At 37.5% G+C, this 19,000-nt stretch overlaps 5 protein-coding genes, 1 non-coding gene and 1 pseudogene across 9 annotated transcripts; 4 read left to right on the top strand and 3 right to left on the bottom strand.

The window, feature by feature from the left end:
* Positions 1-2,058: 2,058 nt before the first annotated feature.
* On the bottom strand, positions 2,059-7,192 carry LOC104783473 (protein CASP). Its single transcript, XM_010508627.3, has 19 exons — positions 6,886-7,192; positions 6,369-6,479; positions 6,041-6,219; positions 5,789-5,938; positions 5,468-5,556; positions 5,270-5,379; positions 5,015-5,109; positions 4,855-4,910; positions 4,589-4,754; positions 4,374-4,466; positions 4,103-4,231; positions 3,854-3,973; positions 3,665-3,745; positions 3,123-3,230; positions 2,883-3,026; positions 2,679-2,780; positions 2,490-2,569; positions 2,313-2,405; positions 2,059-2,212 (listed from the first exon to the last, which is right to left on the bottom strand). Exons 1-19 carry the CDS (start codon positions 6,995-6,997, stop codon positions 2,152-2,154), a joined length of 2,079 nt encoding a protein of 692 aa, XP_010506929.1. The 5' UTR covers positions 6,998-7,192; the 3' UTR covers positions 2,059-2,151.
* Positions 7,193-8,015: 823 nt separating this feature from the next.
* Positions 8,016-9,089, top strand: LOC104783468 (protein PLANT CADMIUM RESISTANCE 7-like). Of its 2 annotated transcripts, none has more exons than XM_087508658.1 (4): positions 8,016-8,148; positions 8,253-8,321; positions 8,699-8,914; positions 9,028-9,089. In XM_087508658.1, exons 1-4 carry the CDS (start codon positions 8,094-8,096, stop codon positions 9,087-9,089), a joined length of 402 nt encoding a protein of 133 aa, XP_087364784.1. In that variant the 5' UTR covers positions 8,016-8,093. The 2 variants fall into 2 exon arrangements, with proteins under 2 accessions (XP_087364784.1, XP_010506925.1); XM_010508623.2 differs by having other exon boundaries at positions 8,253-8,336; positions 8,702-8,914.
* A 715-nt stretch (positions 9,090-9,804) lies between these two features.
* On the top strand, positions 9,805-10,750 carry LOC104783462 (protein PLANT CADMIUM RESISTANCE 7-like; annotated as a pseudogene). The gene is made up of 4 exons (XR_015595337.1): positions 9,805-9,867; positions 9,975-10,046; positions 10,165-10,377; positions 10,494-10,750. The product of XR_015595337.1 is annotated as a protein PLANT CADMIUM RESISTANCE 7-like (transcript).
* Positions 10,751-11,441: 691 nt separating this feature from the next.
* On the top strand, positions 11,442-12,573 carry LOC104783454 (protein PLANT CADMIUM RESISTANCE 5-like). Its single transcript, XM_010508613.3, has 4 exons — positions 11,442-11,757; positions 11,850-11,921; positions 12,015-12,224; positions 12,351-12,573. Exons 1-4 carry the CDS (start codon positions 11,562-11,564, stop codon positions 12,422-12,424), a joined length of 552 nt encoding a protein of 183 aa, XP_010506915.1. The 5' UTR covers positions 11,442-11,561; the 3' UTR covers positions 12,425-12,573.
* Positions 12,574-12,798: 225 nt separating this feature from the next.
* Positions 12,799-15,589, bottom strand: LOC104705396 (aluminum-activated malate transporter 9). Its single transcript, XM_087453667.1, has 6 exons — positions 15,024-15,589; positions 14,587-14,724; positions 14,233-14,502; positions 14,003-14,139; positions 13,763-13,909; positions 12,799-13,660 (listed from the first exon to the last, which is right to left on the bottom strand). Exons 1-6 carry the CDS (start codon positions 15,430-15,432, stop codon positions 12,962-12,964), a joined length of 1,800 nt encoding a protein of 599 aa, XP_087309793.1. The 5' UTR covers positions 15,433-15,589; the 3' UTR covers positions 12,799-12,961.
* Positions 15,590-15,945: 356 nt separating this feature from the next.
* Positions 15,946-17,710, bottom strand: LOC104783441 (uncharacterized). 2 transcript variants are annotated; one of them, XM_010508607.3, is made up of 7 exons: positions 17,573-17,710; positions 17,321-17,407; positions 17,105-17,229; positions 16,917-17,013; positions 16,708-16,817; positions 16,255-16,329; positions 15,946-16,131 (listed from the first exon to the last, which is right to left on the bottom strand). In XM_010508607.3, the coding sequence occupies exons 2-7, from the start codon at positions 17,388-17,390 to the stop codon at positions 16,081-16,083; spliced, it is 528 nt and encodes a 175-aa protein (XP_010506909.1). In that variant the 5' UTR covers positions 17,391-17,407; positions 17,573-17,710; the 3' UTR covers positions 15,946-16,080. The 2 variants fall into 2 exon arrangements, with proteins under 2 accessions (XP_010506909.1, XP_010506901.1); XM_010508599.3 differs by having other exon boundaries at positions 17,321-17,416; positions 17,573-17,699.
* A 183-nt stretch (positions 17,711-17,893) lies between these two features.
* On the top strand, positions 17,894-18,994 carry LOC104783436 (protein SLOW GREEN 1, chloroplastic). The gene has a single exon (XR_015559336.1). It is a non-coding gene; the product is annotated as a protein SLOW GREEN 1, chloroplastic (transcript).
* Positions 18,995-19,000: the final 6 nt, after the last annotated feature.

The following is a 19,000-nucleotide window of genomic DNA, read 5'->3' as shown; positions in this document are numbered from 1 at the left end:
TATGGACACACGACACACACACACCCCTTTGTAGGGCCGATACAATGATTCCGTTCTCATTTATGCATGAACTTGTTTTTCACGGAAAGGGTGATGACAAGTAATTCGGGCCGGGGAGTTGTTTTTTTGTTTGCCCATGTCGTTTTACTCATGAAACTGAAACATTGAGAGTGAAAACGAAAGAAAGCTACATAATAAGGGACATATAGGTAATATTACAACCTTAATGACCGTACTTGTTGGGCGGTCGACCAAAGTTGACGGATGGAGAAGACCCGTTAAAAGAGTCTCATCGCTAAGTGGTGGTTAGCAACTTAGCATCATTCTCTTCTCTCTTTCGGTCCCCAAATTTATAATTTTCACACCTCACTTAATATAATACACATACTGTATTACATAACCCATTCGTATGTATATCACATATTCACATGCCATATAGTTTATAGCTATATAAAGAGTTTCACGTACGTATTAGAAAAGAATAATTTTCACTCTAATTACCATATTTTTTTTGTACTCTCGATGAGTTGTTTATCAATACTCCTTAAATAAATCAACTGCATAAGCTATTTTGGCTACCATCACAGATGTGAAGACACTATACTGATTCATATGTGCTTTTGCGCACGACTCCTACAAAGTGTCCATAGTGTTCTGTCAATTTTTTTAAAGGCTCCTTGAGCAGAAATTTTGTCTGGCCATTCCAACAGTATCATGAAGACTTTCTTCTTTTCAACATGGCTAAAACAGGAGGAGAATATTACATTAGTAACTAAATCTGCTTGTGAAATCATATACTAGTTGTATATCTCCATGATATATTATAGGCTAATCTCAAGTAGAAAAGACATACTATAACTTTTTGTATGTAAAGAAGAAATCCAATCCTTGTCTCTTAAATTTAACTTTCTACTCTTGTAAAAGTTGCTAGACATAGACCAACACCTACCTTTGTATCTTAAATTTATTCTTCTACTCTTGTAATGTTGTCATTCATGTAAACATCGATTTTATTAATGGAATTAATGAGTGATATAAAAAAGGTTGGAACTAAATTGCAAGTTCCCAATAAAATAGTACTAAACTAGTAACTTGTGTAGCTTTTAAAAGATTTCGTCGTTCTAACAAAAAGTGCCAGCATACTAGTTCTAGGAGTGAAGAACGTTTCAAAGTTCATTTTAAAAACTTTTCTGATTTTCCAAATTATAGTGCATTGCACTAAAAATTAAACCATCTCCTCTTTTCTCCACATGAAACGCAACACGGCTTGGTTCACCCAGGTAAAAGGAGTTGCGGATGATGTTGCTGCATTTTTTGAAGGATCCGGCACCCTTGCTGACTGCTCACCACATGGTTCGGTTGCTAACCAAGTCATGGTCTGTCTCTCTATCCTGAAACATCTTCCGGACCCACCAACGTAACTTGCATTGCAGATAAGCGTGCAACCTACGAGTTCAGCTACAAGCTTAAAAGCACAGCTCGTACCCTCCCTCACCGAGCGGAAGCTGTTGCCGCCATCTCTCAGACGCATATCAGGATGTTTCCTAACCATCCATTCTTCGGGACGTTTGGTTCGAAAACTCTTGATGCCCGTTCTGGGAAATAAGGCCCATTGGTTCAAGCCTTACCGAGAACAGCTCCTACCTCACCATTCCATCGACGGTCAAGCAAGCATTCAAATCCAAAATCTCAGCCACGTAGGTGTCGTTGCCCTAACCGATGATACTATGCCATGACTTTTTGTTGTTGTTGTTGTTGCATCTCATATATTGGAAATGTAACAAACGATCATTCTTGTCGGATGTGTAAGATGTATCGTCCTGCATTTTTCATGTCTGTTTGCTTTCCCAACAAAAGTTGGTTGTTTTTTTTGTCACCGATGTTTAGAAGAAAAGGTAAAACAGACCTCAAAGTCGATGTATATGAACGGATGTAATAAGTAATAACTCTCTAGTGGCCATCTTTATTTGGCGATTACCTCAATTTTTTAAAGTAAGCATTTTTTTCTGTGGCTTTATATATGTATATAAAGATTCGGATCCTTCTGTACAGAAGATATGATAGTTCAACCGTTTTAGATTTGCCCAGTGAACGAACACTAACAAGACCGAAAACACAACAACCAAAAACGAAGAAGTTTAGGGTGGGAGCTTAAAGACCGTGAGGGAGGTTTGTGGTTGCATCTGTCATCAGATTCTCCTCTGCTCCATGGCTAACCAAAACAAAAAGAATATATTAAATAAAATCAATTACATAATGGACAGATAACAAACATAAAACAAAACCAAAATTGGTAGGTTTGGTGGGTTTACCTGAGATAGCTGTAAGCTGACATACGGTAGAGACAAGTGAAGACAAGTACGTGCAATCCTATTGTGTAGAAGAAAGAAAAGGTCCTTGCGTATCTGAAAGGTCCAATTCTCGGATTAAGTATCGATGATTGTGTGATCGAGTTTGAATATGATCACACTTAAGAGCGAGATGCTTACTTGTTTCCTAGAAGGAAGCGACCACTGCTGAGTGTAATCCGATCTCTGATTCCCAAATCTTTGATCCGTTGCTCTCTTTCCTATGGAACACATGAATAGTCGCATATGTAAAGAGTAGAATGGGAAAAGAATCTACGGCTTGTGTCGATAGTAGGACTGTAGGAGAATGCTTTTTTTTTTTTTTTTAACCTTTTTAGAGAATGCTGCAAAAGGGTTAATGTCATCCTCGTAAATTTTCTTGTATTTTGATTCGACATCCGAGCTGAATCCACTTTCAAGATCTTCCACATACTGAGATTGGAGAACGATGTCAACCATGGGTAAAACCCGAGCAAAAACCCGAGCACCAAGACAGAAAAGGCTTAAGGGAAATGCAATGCAGAAAAGAAATACCTTTTTTGATCCCCGTGAAACAATTTTATCCTGGTTATAGTCTTGGACATAACGAATTTTTCCATAGAGTTTGACGTTGTCAGCTTTGGTCTTCTCCAATTCGTCTGTGAGAAAGCCTATCTTCTCTTTTAATCGCCTTATTTCCTGCAACGTCAAGAGAATCCAGAATATACAGTTCAAATAAATTTCTCGAGATAGAGAAGACAGAGGAAAGAGGATATTTTATATGTACTACAGTACCTCTTCTGTTTCGCGTAATCGTGCTCGGAACCGATCTCTTTGGCTGCAGATAACTTTTAGCATTGAACTCTGATCTTGGTCTGATGGAACATGCTTCTGATCCATAGGCTTATCATAAAGAAACAGACAACATATAAAGAGCAGTAATAAGTGATAAGTTTATTAGTTTGTGTGAGGTATATATTAAAACAATATCTTGGAAATACCCCTCTAGTCATATAAAAACTTTCAGATGTTTTGGCAACAAAGCTCAAGGATAGTTTGAAAAAAACATAGATCATAGTAATATATATATATATTTACCAAAATTCCTAGCTATATTTTCATTCACGCCATAAATAGAAGGCAGAGTGAGCATACACGTTAGACAATCTAAAATTTCTAGTAGAGAACTTAAATCTACATATGTTATTGGTTATCTAGATCTTAATTCTGAATGATTCGATGCTTTCCCTTTTCTAATGGGGAATTTTCTCAGCTTCACAATTGTTGAATGAGAAATTACTTGATGTATAGGCTATACATAGGTCAGATAGAAGTACCTCAGACTGCTCGGCCACACCTGCTTCTGAGAACTCCCACTCATTAAACAGAGCACCTTTTCGTTCTTTTGAACTGTAACCCTATGTAACAAGTAAACAAGGTTTGAAGTATAGTCAAAGCCTTTGATCTGGGTTTTCCGCTTCACTAGCACAGTTACCTTAAAATGGTAACTACACATTCTTACGTACCTTCAAAATATCATCCTCCAACTTTTGTATCAGTCTTTGTTGTTCATTAACCTTAGCTGTCAGTTCTTCTCCCTTGGCTTCAGCCTTTTCAAGCAAGGAAGCTTTCTCAGAAAGTTGAACCTGGGAGAAGAGGCGGTATTAATTAACCAATGACATCGACTTGTGTATGTTCATGTCAATGAAGCGGGAAAGGGCAACGAAGAGACAAAATTACAGATGGTGGTGGTTCATTCCGTAGAGGTTATGTACCTTTAACTGAGTGACCTCATGTTCCATTTTTCTGTTTTTATCAAGAAGAAGCGACTCCATTTTGCTCATCTCTTCACCAGTGGTAGCAGCATCCCAGTCTTCAGCCTCAATTGAATTGTAACCTACAGCCTAATATGCAAAAATGGCATTACACCGTAGTTGATAATATCATTACCAGAAAGACAAGCAAATGGATCCTAGGGTCTGTGGCAATATGTCAATTAGGAGGGAAACTAAGGGAGCACCAAAAAACACTTGAAATGATGAATACCTGCAGAATTTTCACTTTTTTGCGCAGATCATCAACTAATTTTGCTGATGGTCTTTCCTGAAGCTCTTTCTTCATCTCTTCAATGATAGTATCCTGGTTTAATATAATTAAAATGACGGCAGGCTAACATTAGACCATGGAAAGCGATAGGAAATTGATTTCCAAAAAAAAGTATAAATTATTAGCATAAAGACAAAGCATATCACAAATTTCACCTTTTTATTGAGCAACGAATTGAATTTCTTTATTTCGGCAACATGACTTTCTCGTTCATTTGCTAGAGCTGTTTCCACATTGTGAATCTCCATATTAAGCTCTGAAATAATTTTCTCTTTTGCAGTTAAAGAGTTCTCCAGCATACTATTCGAATCAACATTGTCACTGCAGCGAGCACAACAAAAAATCAAACAAAGCAAAAAATTAGATAAGACCAACTTGAAATTATGTTCCTTGTTATATGGATGCATAAGCGTCACCTCACCTTTTCTTATTATCAGTATCTTCATTAGCTGTTTGCAGCTGAGAACGCAGATGTCCCTGTCACAAACCAATAAACAAAATTTGAGTGCAAAAATACCCAGTTTATCTTCAGGCATTCCCTGAATTCAAACATGACATCTAGAGAGCATTCTGTGAAAGACCTTTTCCCTCTCAAGAGTAAGGAGGCGGGTTTGAGCGCGCTCCACTTCATCCATCAATAGACCAACTTCAGATTGCTTCGCTGCCGTTTCTTCATCTGATATTTTAGACAAAAGAAAGATGTATTAATAATTCAAGAAGGAACAAAGAAAACGTGAAACAAAAACTGAAAATGTTATGGATGCGTATTGATTAGGGAGACCATTCCAATTATGAAAGCACAAAATGAGTGACCGTGTTAACGCTCAATGCACAACCTGACTGAGCACGGAGTTCAAAAAGTTGGCTCTGTGCTAGCTCATGCAATTTTTGCATAGTGGAGACGCTGTCTTTTGCTTGCCTTAACTGATCTTGCAAAGCTTGCTCTCTGTAAAAAGATGAATATGTAAAGGTTAGTGCTAGCTCCAAAACTGCCTATAAATACCCAAAACATTCAGAAAATAAATTATTCTTACCTATCCTTCAAAAGCTCCATCGTTTTCTGGTTTTCCTCAGCCAGATTTCGTTGCTTGATTTCAACAACCTCTTTGATTTTTTCTTCCATCTATATCCAAAATACAACAACACGATATCATTGTTAATCTTCGAAAGTTGTCCGTTACAAGATCACGAATTAGCATCTCTATATAACTCGTCTTTCTGACTCAGTGCATAAGTTTGCATTCGACCTCCCAGAATAGGCTCAAGCATTCGAGGAAGCTGTGCTTTACAGACTGTTACATTCGTTTAGTTTTGTCCCTATACAAATTAAAACAAGAGGTTCAAAGCAAGCTGACCTGCTGCTCAAGCTGGCGGTTCCGTTCTTCTAGCCTTCTTATTGTCGCCTGCTGATTTTTCAGATGAGTTGCTTCTGTCCTAAATTCCTCAAGCTCAACTTTCATTTTTCGATTCTCAGATTCCACTTCAGATAATTTACGATCTTGCTCCTGGAATACAGCAATTAGTAAATAGTAAGTTCAGCTGAATATCGTTGAGGCTACAGGACTTAAGGTTTCTATTATGCTAACACTAGGTAAGTGGAGAATTACAGCAATAGAGGCAAGAGCAGGAAATGGATCTGGTGCTTCATAGAGTTTCTGATAGATATTTAGGAAAGCATTCTCCCCAAATTTGGCCCTCTTGGTAATATTATCTACTTCTTCTTGATATCCCTTGAGCAGGGAATTGAACATACTAAGTTTGTCCTCAGGCGACGCTTTCTTGAAGTCTGTTACAAACATAAACCATAGAATATGTTAACATCTCCTATTATATTCATCCAACTGAATGACCTAAGAAAACATCAATTCACATTTAGTTGGGACTAGGCAGATTCCCACAGGATTAAGCAAAATAAAAGGTGAAACCAAAAAATACCTCGCGTGCTCTCTGCAAGCTTACGCCGATTCTTCTGGCTGTTTTCTTGATTTTCAGCTATTCGAAGACCTTGCTCGTCAAGCAGGCTTTTCTCCTTCTCCAAATCAAATTCTGAAACCAACATTTCAAAAGACTGGTGAATCATTTAGCAAATGCCTAATCAAATCTGATAAAACAGTAACGAATCACACAAACAGTTCTAGAATTGAGACTGGTTTCCATGTCACATGATAATCAAAGATGAAACTAGCTGTCAGTACATTTTCAAAAGCTATGAGTTGATAGCTTTTAAAGCAACCAACTAAAAAAACTCTCAATCCGATCACACTAAACTACCATTGCATTCTCAGGAACATCAATCACCGTCTCTAATTTTGATTCGGCCTTACTACTTCCACCAAAATCCAAAATAAATAAACCTAACCAAGGAATTTCTCCTACTACTAAACAAGCTCGAACTCAGCTTTCACTGCGAGTCGAAGCAAACGTTGAGATTAAACATGAATCTGAAACAAACCTTTCCAAAAATTGGTGACGACAGGAATGGGAGAGGAAGAAGAAGACGAAGAAGAAGAAGGAGGCGGAGGAGTTTTATTATCTCTCTCCGATCCATCTTGCAAAGCCTCCATTGTACTCGTATTCCGATCCCGATCTCGTTTCACCGATGAACTCACACGCAAATCCTACTTCACAATACGAAGAAAAGTTTCTGGGCTTTCGAATCGAGTTTATGAATTTTTTTTCTGAGTTTTGTTTGTTGTTTATTTTTATTTTTATTTTTTAACTATTCCGATCAGATCTGCTGATACAGTAGAGTTTTTTTTGGTGGTAAAATAGTAATTTGGTACTTAAAAACGTTCCAGCCTAAACAGGCTTCAAATTTGAAAAACCAAAAGCAATAGCATAACTAATGGGCTGATCCTTGCGCTATTCATAGGCCCACTACAAACGTAGAATTATTTCCATTTTTTTTTTGGGCAAGGAGAACTACTTCAATTTTTTTTTTTTTTTGAACTACTTCAATTTTAAGTTGAAAAACATTTGTCAGATTTTGTTATGACTATTTTATTATTTTAATGCTTTTTTTACATTTCAACACTCGTTAAACAATTTTAGGAGTTTTTTTTCTTCTTGTTCCCGTTTCTAAGTAGTAGTATTAATTTACATACTGTATAAAACCAGATTACGTACATTACATACTCTCAAAATTAAACTAATTTTGTTGAAAATTTTAGCCATTTAAGGATATAAATATACACTTAGTAATAAAAAAAATTCATTCATATATATTATATCTAAAATTTTCTTACGCATAAAATTAAATTAGTTGTATCTCCCACCTTCCTTACATATAAATTGATTAATCCAATCCCTACAATCACTCACCTTCCATAAAAGAACAAATCAATTTATCAAAAGTGTAATATACCAATTAAGGAGTTAAGAATATTTTGCAATGTTTTATGTCTCTCTTTACAACTTTTTTGATTTTGTTTCCGAAAGTGAAATGTACTAAAGATTAAACCTTTGTGGTGTGTCTCGAAGCGACACCATCAACCATATATATCCACCCTCCATTCTTAAAGCATTTCACAACAAATAATCAAAAAACATTCTCTTCTAAAAATCCTAACTGATTTACGATCTCGTAGCTTTTTATAATAAGATCGACCAAAGACGCAAGTTTTGTTCAAGCTAGGCTGAAGAATAAATCCAATCTTTACAATGGAAAACCAATGGACTTCGGGTCTTTTCAGCTGCATGGATGACGTCGAAACTGGTAAGAATCTCTATATAAAATTGATCAAGTTGTCATTTGATCTATTGTCAGGATTACACAATGATTTAAATTTCTTCGTTTTGTTGTGCATTACGTTGGATAAGCTTGCCTCACATGGTTCTGCCCGTGCGTCACTTTTGGACGTATCGCCGATATTGCCGACGAAGGAAGGAACGTGATAGGATCGAGTTTATTATCTCCTTAGTTATCTCCTTAGTTATCTCCTTAGTAATAGGAGAAGTAGTGTCTCCATTTCCCACTTTCTTATTTCCTTGTTTGTAGGATCGTGAACGATCAATGCTATTTGTATTTAAAGACATGTACTTCAACAGAGAAGTTATGAAGAGAAAATTGCAGTAACTTGTTCTAAAGTATTTGAGAACCAAAGTGTTCTTGTCCTTTGTTCTTGATAACATTGATTGTCCTAAATTGGGACCTATATGAACGGTAATACATATATTCATTTACTTGTGAATACATTCTTATTTGTTAGACAGACATATATAAATTTGTGTGACTCATGTAACGTTGTATGTACAAAATTATATTGTAGGTTGTAAGAAATGTGGGTTATGTTACGGGCTGCTATGTTTTATGGTCGCCTTCCCTTGGTTGTTATCATGTACTTACCGGACTAAGATCCTACGCAAATTCGGGATACCAGACTCTCCAGCTACGGATTGCCTCATTCACTGCTTTTGTGACCGTTGTGCTCTTTGTCAAGAATACCGTGAACTCAAAAACCGTGGTGTTGACCCTTCTATTGGTAACTGCATTTTTTTTTTAATCTGTTGACCTTGTTATATGTACCCCTTTTTTCAAATACCCAATAAATTATAATCCGAGCCTCAATAACACAAACTTCTCTTCATGTGACAGGGTGGGATGGGAATGTGCAACGGAAAATGGCTGCTCCTACGAGTCAAAAGATGATGGGTTGATTTCAAAGTTTTATGTTTTGCATCAATGATTTAAATTAAATAAGTGGTTCATGGAAAAGAGCATTTTTGAGTGTAGTTTTCATAATGACCACATTAGTTTAATTTATTAATTTATTTTCAGTTATCAATATTTGTTTATTTTGATATCATGAAATTGGAAAATTGTTATTTTTTTTTTACTTTCAAAAAGCTCTGTCCGGTCGGACTTTGAAATATAGGCTTAAAAATATTTTAGGCCGGGCTGACTCAAATATATGCGGGTTTTGGGTCTGGTCGAGTCGTGCCATCCCGATTAACACCCCTCGGTGAACCTAAGTATTTTTTTATCCAACAACGCTTTAACATAAAATTTACACTAGTCTAAAATCTCTGACAATCCCTAAAATCTCTCACCTTCCATAAAGAACAAATCACATTTTGATAAAGTGCAATGTACTTATATTAAGGGGTGAAGAATATATTTCAATGTTGCTAGACTCTTTTTACAGCTTTTATGATTTTGTTCCAAAAGTGAAATGTACTAAAGATTAAACCTTTGTGGTGTGTCTCGAAGCGACACCATCAACCATATATACCCACCCTCCATTTTTAAAGCATTTCACAATACACAATAAAAAAAAAATCTCTTCTAAAAATCCTAACTGAATTACGATCTCTCAGCTTTTTATAATACGCAAGTTTTGGTTCAAGAAGAACGAATCCAATTTACTTTACAATGGATAACCAATGGACTTCTGGTCTTGGACTCTTGGCAGCTGCACGGAGGACGTCGAAACTGGTAAGAATTTCTATATAAATTTAATCAAGTTGTCATTTGGATATCTATTGTCAGGATTATATAATGATTTTGATTTCTTCGTTCTGGTGTGCGTTACATTGGATAAGCTTGCCTCACATGTTTCTGCCCGTGCGTCACTTTTGGACGGATCGCTGATATTGCCGGCGAAGGAAGGACTGGTAAGTCATATATATACATTCATTTACGTGAACACGTCCTTTTATTGTATTTGTAGACAGACTTCTACAAATTTTGTGTCATTCATGTAACGTTGTATATAATAAAATTATATTGTAGGTTGTAAGAGATGTGGGTTATTTTACGGGCTGATATGTTTTGTGGTCGCCTTACCTTGCTTGTTCTCATGCACTTACCAGACTAAGATCCGAAGCAAATTCGGGTTGCCAGAGTCTCCAGCTTCGGATTGTCTCACTCACTGCTTTTGTGAATGTTGTGCTCTTTGTCAAGAATACCGTGAACTCAAAATCCATGGTGTTGACCCTTCTATTGGTAATTGCATTTTTTATCTGTTGACCTTGTTACATATATGTACCCCTTTTTATTTCAAATGCCCGATAAATTAAAATGCAAGCCTGAATAACACAAACTTTTCTTTTATGTGACAGGGTGGAATGGAAATGTGCAACGGAAGATGGCTGCTCCTATGAGTCAGCGGATGATGGGTTGATTTCAAAGTTTTATGTTTTGCATCAATGATTTAAATCAAATAAGTGGTTCATGAGAAAAGAGCACTTTTGAGTGTAGTTTTTATATTGACTACATTAGTTTAATTTATTTTCAGTTTTATCAATATGTATTTGTTTATTTTAATAATAGACTTTGAAATCGTCATTTTTTTTAACTTCCAAGAGGGCTCATTTTTTTTACCCCTAATTCGATTTATTTGGAGTTTAGCTTTGGTACACAATGAGCTGTAATTGAAACGTCAACTATTTGGACAAGTCAAGGTCAATCCAAGTTTTGACCAAGCAAATTAAACTAAACATATGTTAGTGCGTAAATCATGTTTACCAATATCGATTATCATTGTATCATTTCTTTCCAAAAGTTAGTTGCAGTTTTTTTTTTCCTACATATAAACAAAACCACAAGTTGGTCCAACTCCAATAAGCAATATAGAAGCCATTAATATTCCAAAACCAATTACAGTACATGATAAACAAGGATTGAATCAGTTTCCTGTTTTGCGATATAGAAAAGGTTTTCAAGTTTAAGTTACAACATCCACACATATATTTGCAGTCATGAATCTGTGTGGGCAATCATCTGAATCTGTGTATTCGTATATACACACTTTTCATTATCCTCACCTATGATGGCGGATCTTATTAAATTGATTACAAAAGCTAAATAACTTGTTAAAATTTGATTACAAAATACAAACGGTTGCAATTGTTTTTTGTTTTTTTATAAGAACGGTGACAGCCTAACTAGTCTGGGGAATAATGTTTCATAGATACCACATATGAATTTAGTTATATACAAGAGCCACCTCTCAAGAAATTTTAAACTTATTCAAGTTGTGAAAACCTTACTTTATATAAACACCATCATCTACTGCTTTCACAAAAACGAATAAGAGTTTTGTCAATAAAATAGAAACGTTTAGAGAAAGAAAAAAAAAGAGAGAAGAAATCCCTTTTTTGTTGCCACACTCCAGCCGGGTAAATACTATGGCTCGACCAGATGGCCAACCGAATCAGGCACAACCTCAGGTTCAACGTACAGCTAACCAGAACAACGATGTACTTCCCCATAACGGTGCAACTGGTAACCAGGCAAACATACCAACGGGCACACCGGTCAATTACCAAACACAAAACCGCTGGAGTTCTCAACTTTTCGATTGCATGAACGACAGTGAAAATGGTTAGATAACTTTATAACATAACGCGATCTTTAATTACATTATACGATTGGTTTCTTAATATATATTTTTGGTCTTGTGCATATTGGATCAGCCGTGATCACATTGTTAGCTCCATGCGTCACGTTCGGACAAATTGCGGAGATCGTTGACGAAGGCGCGACGCGTAAGTCATTCATACATACACAAAGCTTTACAAAAAAAAAAGACGCTGACATTGTCATTTGTGTAAATGTATTTATATATGTGTATCACTCAGCTTGTGCGACAGCTGGGGTGTTGTACGGTGCGATATTTTTTACCGGGGCATGTTTCGTCTATTCACACATATTCCGGGCCAAGATACGAAACAAATACGGGCTACCAGATGCTCCGGCTCCCGATTGGATCACTCACTTAGTCTGTATGCCATGTGCTCTTTGTCAAGAGTATCGTGAGCTCAAGCACCATGGTTTTGACCCCATCATCGGTAAACTTATATTTTCGCATCTCATTTTAATTAGGAGTAATGCTTTTAATATTTAAAGATTTTTCTATAACTGATGCTGGTTTTAAAAAGTACTACTACTACTGAATATCAATTGGTGCAATATAGGGTGGGCTGGGAATGCACAAGCACATCAGCAAGAGATGATGGCTCCTCCAACAGGTCAACGGATGATGGGTTGACTCATAAACTTTTGTTATTTTGTTCACACCATATATGTTGTTCCTGTCTTATATCTATATATATCATGGGCTTATGGCCACAAACAAATGTAAGGCAATGATATAACGTAATCTTTTCCTATTTCTGATATATGAATAAGTTTCTTCAAGCTCTTAGTCTACATAGTGAATTAGTGATCAAATTATCAGTAATTCTGCATAAGATTTTAGACTCAAAATTTCAGAAAATAAACATTTTATTATTTATTACAAATTGGGTGCTGCAGTTCATCATGGATATATAGTAGACGAAAATAATAAATCAGTCGGTTGAAAATCCAAGAAAAAATAGATTTCAAACCCATGAGTTAATGTGGAAAATGATCCAATACACATTTCTGATATAAAGGGTTAAAAAAAGCCCCTGATTTTTTACCATTATTTTACTAATTTTGTTGTATAGAGTTAAGGTTACTAGTTTACAGTTAACAGTTCAAAGTTCAAACTATAATCTCTCGCGCGTTTAACTGGAACGCCGATGCATCTATTTTTAAAAACTTACATTCCGAAACACCGGCGGATCTTGGGGACAAGTCCGACTCTTTCTCCGGAGAACTCTAAATCCGTGGTCGAGGTAACAATCTCAGGCTCCTTGAAATTAGCTGTCCGGCTTAGCTCCTCGAACGCGTCGACCACATTCTCTAACCTAGCGACGAACTCAATGAGGAGAGACGCAAATGTTGCCAGTGACAATGCACTAGCGCTTTCGTACGTCTTTGTCGTCTCCACCAGCGGTGAAGTTCCGTTCGTTGTCTTCAGATGCGGCGGGAGCACAAGCCGTGCAGGCCACGATACCTGTTTCGATAAAGTTGGTCTATGGTTCAACGGCTCACGATGATTCTTCTCGCCCCAGCTCGTTGGTATTTCCAAAACTGCCTCGCTTAGGGATTTGAAGGCGTAGATTGGAGTTGCTTGGTTCTCTGAATCTTCGAGGGAGAGATGTTCTTGAGGCTCTTGTGATTCCTTGGTGGCTCGGTTTCCGATCTCCCAGCATTCGGAATTGACGAGAAGGTAAGATTTCTTGTCGATCTTGTGCTGTAATTCTTCTGCAGCTAGGTGTACTTCGAAGAGAAGGTCGTCTGGTCCTATCTTCTCCATCTTCTTCACCTTTTCACCGAGCTCTCTTAACAATTTGGCTCCTTCCACGCCAACTCTCTGAAGTTCTTGCCGGAAAACTTGTCTCCGTTCCTCTGGTGCCTGTACAATATTCCCAGATAAGCCGATTTTATGAACAAATGATTTCTCAAATACTGATTTGTATCCACATCTGGATTGCTAAGTCATATACTATGTGGTTACCTGGATTTCTGAGAGAATACAGCCATGCAATGCCATCACAGTGAATGCACAATGCTTTAGAGCACCGCTGAGCTTGACATAGTTCTTCCATGGGTAGTTAAATGACTTGTAAGGGCCGTGAGGCGGCTCCCATATTGCGAAACTCATCTTTGCAACAGAGAAAAAACAAACTAATTCAGAGGCAAGAAGAAGCAAGGATAGAAAAACACTTAATAATGACGATTCCACAACGACAATTACCAAAGATTCTTCTTGGCTGGTTGACTCAACGGCGGATCTGTAACCCTTGTAAACTGGATCCTCTGAGGCTTGGTATGTGAGGATTTTGGAAGGGATTCTCTCGTATTCAACACAGCGGAGGTATCCGTTCACACAACCTGCAAGACCAAAGCCAAAACCCTTTCTTTTACCATTCAAGCATCTTCTTCTGGAGACTCGGAAAACCAAAAACATTCGTTTTTTTTACTAACCTTCAAGGGAAGTCGCAACATTCAAAAAATTCTTGACAACAAGGTTATGAAGATCCTCTCCAGCCCATATAGGATAGATAAACATATTGACACCTAAACTAACACCAGCACCAAGAGCTATAAGCAGAAACCGAGAGATAGCAACTTGTATGAACTCCCCAGTTCTGAACCCAGAAATCAGAATATAGCAATACGTAAGCAAGAAAACCCGAAACCCGTATTCATAAGCTTTCATCGCGGGATACAGTTTCATAAAAGTTGCGAGAAACCCTGTCAGAGAGAAACACATATAGATAAGCAGAGAGAACACCAAAAATGACTGATGTAAAAGAATTGACATTAAATAACATTTACCAATGCAGAAGATACTAAGAGTGCAGAAGAGCTCTTCCCAGTCACCACATAATGTAGAAAGCTCAGCCATTCCAAGAGCAAGACCTCCAGCTGATAATGTCCCAAGCGCTCTATTAAACCCTTTGCTTAGAGTTGCTCCTACAAACAACCCCCAACAAATTCACGTAAACAAAACAAATACTAGAGATGTAACTAAGTTCAATGCGACAGTACTCGTCAATTATACACAGTCCAACCAAAACCAAACACTTGCATTGTATTTTAATTTTTTAAAAAGAAGAAAACGACGAATTCATTCTAGAGATGAAAACAACGACGCACGACTCTTTCTTAAACAAAAACCAAAAATTCCAATTCGAATTTAATCTCCAAAAATCGTGGGAAAAAAACCTAGAAAACCTCGGGAATAGTAGTGTGAGATAAAGAAGATGAAGTACCGATGGTGAATTCGAAGACGACGACGACAGTAAGAATAGCCCAAACAGAGTAACGGCTAAGATCCGGATTAGGTTCCTGGAAAAAAATCAAAAGCGCAACAATCATGAGAGCAAGACCAATCTTCGCGGAGAAGACGATCTTTCTCGGATCAGATACTCCCATATCCCAAGCCTTCTTCGCCACATCTTTAACACTTTCGAACACTCCGGAGATTCTCTCAGATAGATTACCACACGAACAGCAGCAGCATAGCCTTGTTGTTCTTCCATTGTTGTTGTTGTTGCCTCCTTCGAGAAGATCGTTAGATTCGATGTCGGTGAATCTGAAATCGGAGAATCCATTGTTCGAAAGAAGCCTCTCTCGTTTCTCTAGTATCGCATGCCTGAAGGAACCTTGCTTCGCCGCCATTACTAGACGGATTCTCAAAGGAAAAAGAAAAAGAAAAGCTTACTTTGAAAGAAGAAAAAAAGAAGAATGGCGAAGATATTTTTTTGACTGACGAAACTGTTTTTAAGTGGTGGGTGGTGGACCTTTTTTAGTAGGTGAATAAAGTGGTTACCTTTATGAAGCAAAATGACGACGTTTTAATTCCTTCTTTATGTGTGTGGGGGCAATAATAGTGCTACTTACTTTAATTACGTTACGTTACGTCACACGTGGTCGACATATAATTTGTCAATCTACCTTAATTAGGTTTTTTTTTTTCAATATGCAAACACGTAATCGTTGAAATCCAGAGTCTTCTTCTTTGACAATTCATTTATAAAAAAAATCAACTTTACTTTATGCAAAAAATGGAGATTCCGTGATTATTCATTCCATTTCCAAGTTTTTTTTTTCTTTTCTTTGGCAAAGAAAAAGATTAGGATTCTTAAGTCTTAACATATGTCATTATTACTATAGCTAGTGCAAGAAGCTAAGTAGAGGAAACAATTAGAAAACTTTATAAGAATGCTGAAGAAACAATACAAGGATTATTCTAGTAACAGTTTGGCCAAAAATACACGATGAGATTTGAGTTTTGTGTTCTTTTGATCATATATGATCATGATGAACCTAATCCACAGGGATTTCGACGTCCATATCCGGTTTACAACTCCCAAAGATCTGTGACATTGGAGATAACAAGAAAAAGGAGATGCAGTTTTCAGATTCTAGGAATGTGACAACTTGGAGCATTAACTGGAAATTCTGATGATAACAACAATCAAAAGAAGCTAGAAATTGTACCTTTACGAAATCCTCCACTGTTAAGAAAGAGTCACTCGTGTATCCTGATTCCTTCAGAACCTGGCTCAGCACTTCCTGCACCACAAAAGTGAAAAACACACAAGACACTTGGTGTAAACAATTAATCACTGACTTTTAAACACTGCTCATGATCATAGCCATAACGATTGAAGCAGAGATAGATAGGATCACAAGATGATCAGAGTAAATAGCAAACGAAGAACAAAAGGAAATATTCTAACATTTATCTCAGAGTTTGACTGATATGTCACATGAGTAATGGAACAACAAAACAGTTAAAATGAGGTAACATTAGAGTTTCCGCAGAACAATCATTACATGCTAATAAGAAGAAGGTTTTAGTAGAGATTAATGATGTTTCGTTCTTTTTCGTTATTTTGACAGTCACTTTCTATAAACTCAAAAGTTGCCAACTTTCTCTATACATCATACCTCTCTTTGCTCATCAGACATGAATGATCCCGATAAGTCACGCAACACTTCCATTATATCTTTAAAGGAGACTTTCCCGTTGCAGTCCGAATCATAGACTTTAAAGATCACTGGAAAACAAAGAAGCTCTAATGATCTTTCCATACAATGAACTGAAAAGTAAAGATTTGCCCCCAAAATCCCATTCAAAGGAAACATATTTTACTTACGTTGAACTTTTTGTCTTAGACTTGCCTTAGCACTAAATGCAGACAAGAAAGCCACAAAATCCTTGAAGTTTAAACCATCAACCATCTTAAGCAGCCTCTGTTATTTAAATCCAACAAATTTTTTTAAAAGCTCTCACTCAATCCAACACGATTTTAACAGATTTTAAAGTAAAAAAAATGTCAAAAACCTGAGATAGTGGATTCATTGCAAACTCAGGCACAGAGAGAAACTCATCAGCAGATATAAATCCCTTTGCATTACGATCTAACTGGCAGAACCTTTGATACAGAGATAGAATCTCCTGCTGCTCAACTGAATCAAAACACATACAAAAGCATTAAACTTTAAACACATAAGTAAAAAATAAAGACAGAGACAAGTGGGAGTTGTCGGAAAATCTCACATAGATCATGACAATGGCTCTGGACTTCTTCGATGTCGTATTGAGTCAGTATCGAAGAAGTGTTTCCCATTTTTATGCCTTCAAACTCTGATTCAACTATGGTTAATCATCGTAACATAATTAATTATTGATCACAGAAAAATTTCTTGAAATCCCTAACGTAGAAAATTACTGATTTTTGGGGATTAAAGGGTTGATTAAAGAAAAATTGATAGTGATTTCAAAAACAAAACATGAATTTTCTCAACTTACTGATGTGAAAGCTTATCTCTTTCTTCTTCTGCCCGCTTTTGATTTTCTTCTTGGTCGCAGGCGTTTGATCTGATTCTTCCGTATCTCAGACTGTTTCGCCGGAGATCTGCCTTTGCGAAATTAAGAGGCCAAAGACCCAATTTTTTTAAAAAGCCCAATCATATAAAACCAAGCCCAAATACACTTTAACTACACGCGCGCAAGGCTAGGCGCGTTGCAATATTAGGGCCTTGTTCATCCGGAGGAGTTGCTCCATTGCTCTTTCGATTTTGATTTCGCTTCAGCAAGCATTGATACTTTGCAGCTCTGAGACGAGCAGCCATGTTTTCGTCTCTCTCAGCTCCTTCCTCACTTTCGTCTTCGTTGATTACTTCATTCGTCGCCGTCAAAGCGCCTCCGGTCACCGGACCTCTGGTTCCTCGTCGTGAACTTATTCCTGTTCGTGTCAAAGCTTGCAAGAATCAGAATGGTTCCGGTTATTGCTTCTCAGAAAAGCTCATATCTTTTGCTAAATCAGCGATTCTCGTCGGCGCTGCAGTTTCCATGACCGGAAAGTTCGCAACTTTACCGGTGAAAGCAGAAAATCCGGTTACGACTACCGAAGAAACCTACGAGGAAGTGAAAGACGAGAAATTGTCTAACTCTTCGCCATTGTCTGAGCTTCTAGACTCCACTCCTGAGGCCGTCGAGGCGCTCAGATCACTCCTGCAGCAGAAGCTAGAGAAAGGAGAAGATGAGGAAGCTCTCAAGCTATTAGAGAGGCTAGTAACCGCACAACCAGATGAAACAGAGTGGAAGTTTTTGATGGCGAGGCTATTAGGTGAAATGGGTCGCGTGGAAAACGCACGCCAAGTGTTCGAGGAAATTCTCCAGCGAAAGCCATTGTCGTTCGAGGCTTTGTTCGAGAACGCATTGCTCATGGACAGGTCCGGGGAAGGAAACGCAGTGCTGCAGAGGCTGGAAGATGCGTTAGCTGTAGCAGAGGCTGAGTATTTGGTGAAGGAAGCGAGAGACGTGAGACTGATCATTGCGCAGATACATTTCTTGCAGAAGAACGTGGATGAAGCATTGAAGAGCTACGAGCAGCTGACAAAAGAGGATCCCAAGGATTTCAGACCTTATTTTTGTCGAGGTATGATCTATAGCTTGCTTGACAAGAACGTGGAAGCTAAGGAACAGTTTGCCAAGTACAGAGAGCTTTCTCCGAAGAAGTTTGAAGTAGAAGGGTACTTGAGAACTCCATTGTCTAAAATGAAGCTTTTTGGTGGTGGTGATGAGAACTGAGTTAGTTAGATAGCTCTCGTATCATATCTTATCTGAGGGAATAAGACACGGAAGATTAAACTATTTTCCTGAGAAATTATGTTGGATTTTTGCTATGTACTTTGAAACTCATCCGTTTTTGAATCTTGTTTCTGTTTATCCTGT

Source organism: Camelina sativa, chromosome 1 (genome assembly GCF_030686135.1).
Source record: "Camelina sativa cultivar CO46 ecotype springtype chromosome 1, ASM3068613v1".
Taxonomy (NCBI): Eukaryota; Viridiplantae; Streptophyta; class Magnoliopsida; order Brassicales; family Brassicaceae; genus Camelina; species Camelina sativa.
Note: the sequence above shows the minus strand (reverse complement) of the source record. Positions and strands in the feature narration are given on the sequence as shown.

Excerpts from the sequence above, each read along its gene's own strand:
- LOC104783473 (XM_010508627.3), bottom strand. The coding sequence starts at position 6,997 with ATGGAGGCTTTGCAAGATGGATCGGAGAGAGATAATAAAACTCCTCCG. Across the intron at positions 4,232-4,373 it reads AAAAAGTGAAAATTCTGCAG|GCTGTAGGTTACAATTCAAT; the intron begins GTATTCATCATT and ends TTTGCATATTAG. Across the intron at positions 2,570-2,678 it reads TTGCAGCATTCTCTAAAAAG|GAAAGAGAGCAACGGATCAA; the intron begins GTTAAAAAAAAA and ends TGTGTTCCATAG.
- LOC104783468 (XM_010508623.2), top strand. The coding sequence starts at position 8,094 with ATGGAAAACCAATGGACTTCGGGTCTTTTCAGCTGCATGGATGACGTC. Across the intron at positions 8,149-8,252 it reads CATGGATGACGTCGAAACTG|CTTGCCTCACATGGTTCTGC; the intron begins GTAAGAATCTCT and ends ACGTTGGATAAG. Across the intron at positions 8,915-9,027 it reads TGGTGTTGACCCTTCTATTG|GGTGGGATGGGAATGTGCAA; the intron begins GTAACTGCATTT and ends TTCATGTGACAG.
- LOC104783454 (XM_010508613.3), top strand. The coding sequence starts at position 11,562 with ATGGCTCGACCAGATGGCCAACCGAATCAGGCACAACCTCAGGTTCAA. Across the intron at positions 11,922-12,014 it reads CGTTGACGAAGGCGCGACGC|CTTGTGCGACAGCTGGGGTG; the intron begins GTAAGTCATTCA and ends TGTATCACTCAG. Across the intron at positions 12,225-12,350 it reads TGGTTTTGACCCCATCATCG|GGTGGGCTGGGAATGCACAA; the intron begins GTAAACTTATAT and ends GGTGCAATATAG.
- LOC104705396 (XM_087453667.1), bottom strand. The coding sequence starts at position 15,432 with ATGGCGGCGAAGCAAGGTTCCTTCAGGCATGCGATACTAGAGAAACGA. Across the intron at positions 14,503-14,586 it reads TCTTAGTATCTTCTGCATTG|GGTTTCTCGCAACTTTTATG; the intron begins GTAAATGTTATT and ends TCTCTCTGACAG. Across the intron at positions 13,661-13,762 it reads GTATTCTCTCAGAAATCCAG|GCACCAGAGGAACGGAGACA; the intron begins GTAACCACATAG and ends AATATTGTACAG.
- LOC104783441 (XM_010508607.3), bottom strand. The coding sequence starts at position 17,390 with ATGGGAAACACTTCTTCGATACTGACTCAATACGACATCGAAGAAGTC. Across the intron at positions 17,014-17,104 it reads CAATGAATCCACTATCTCAG|AGGCTGCTTAAGATGGTTGA; the intron begins GTTTTTGACATT and ends TTTAAATAACAG. Across the intron at positions 16,330-16,707 it reads TGTCTGATGAGCAAAGAGAG|GAAGTGCTGAGCCAGGTTCT; the intron begins GTATGATGTATA and ends TTTGTGGTGCAG.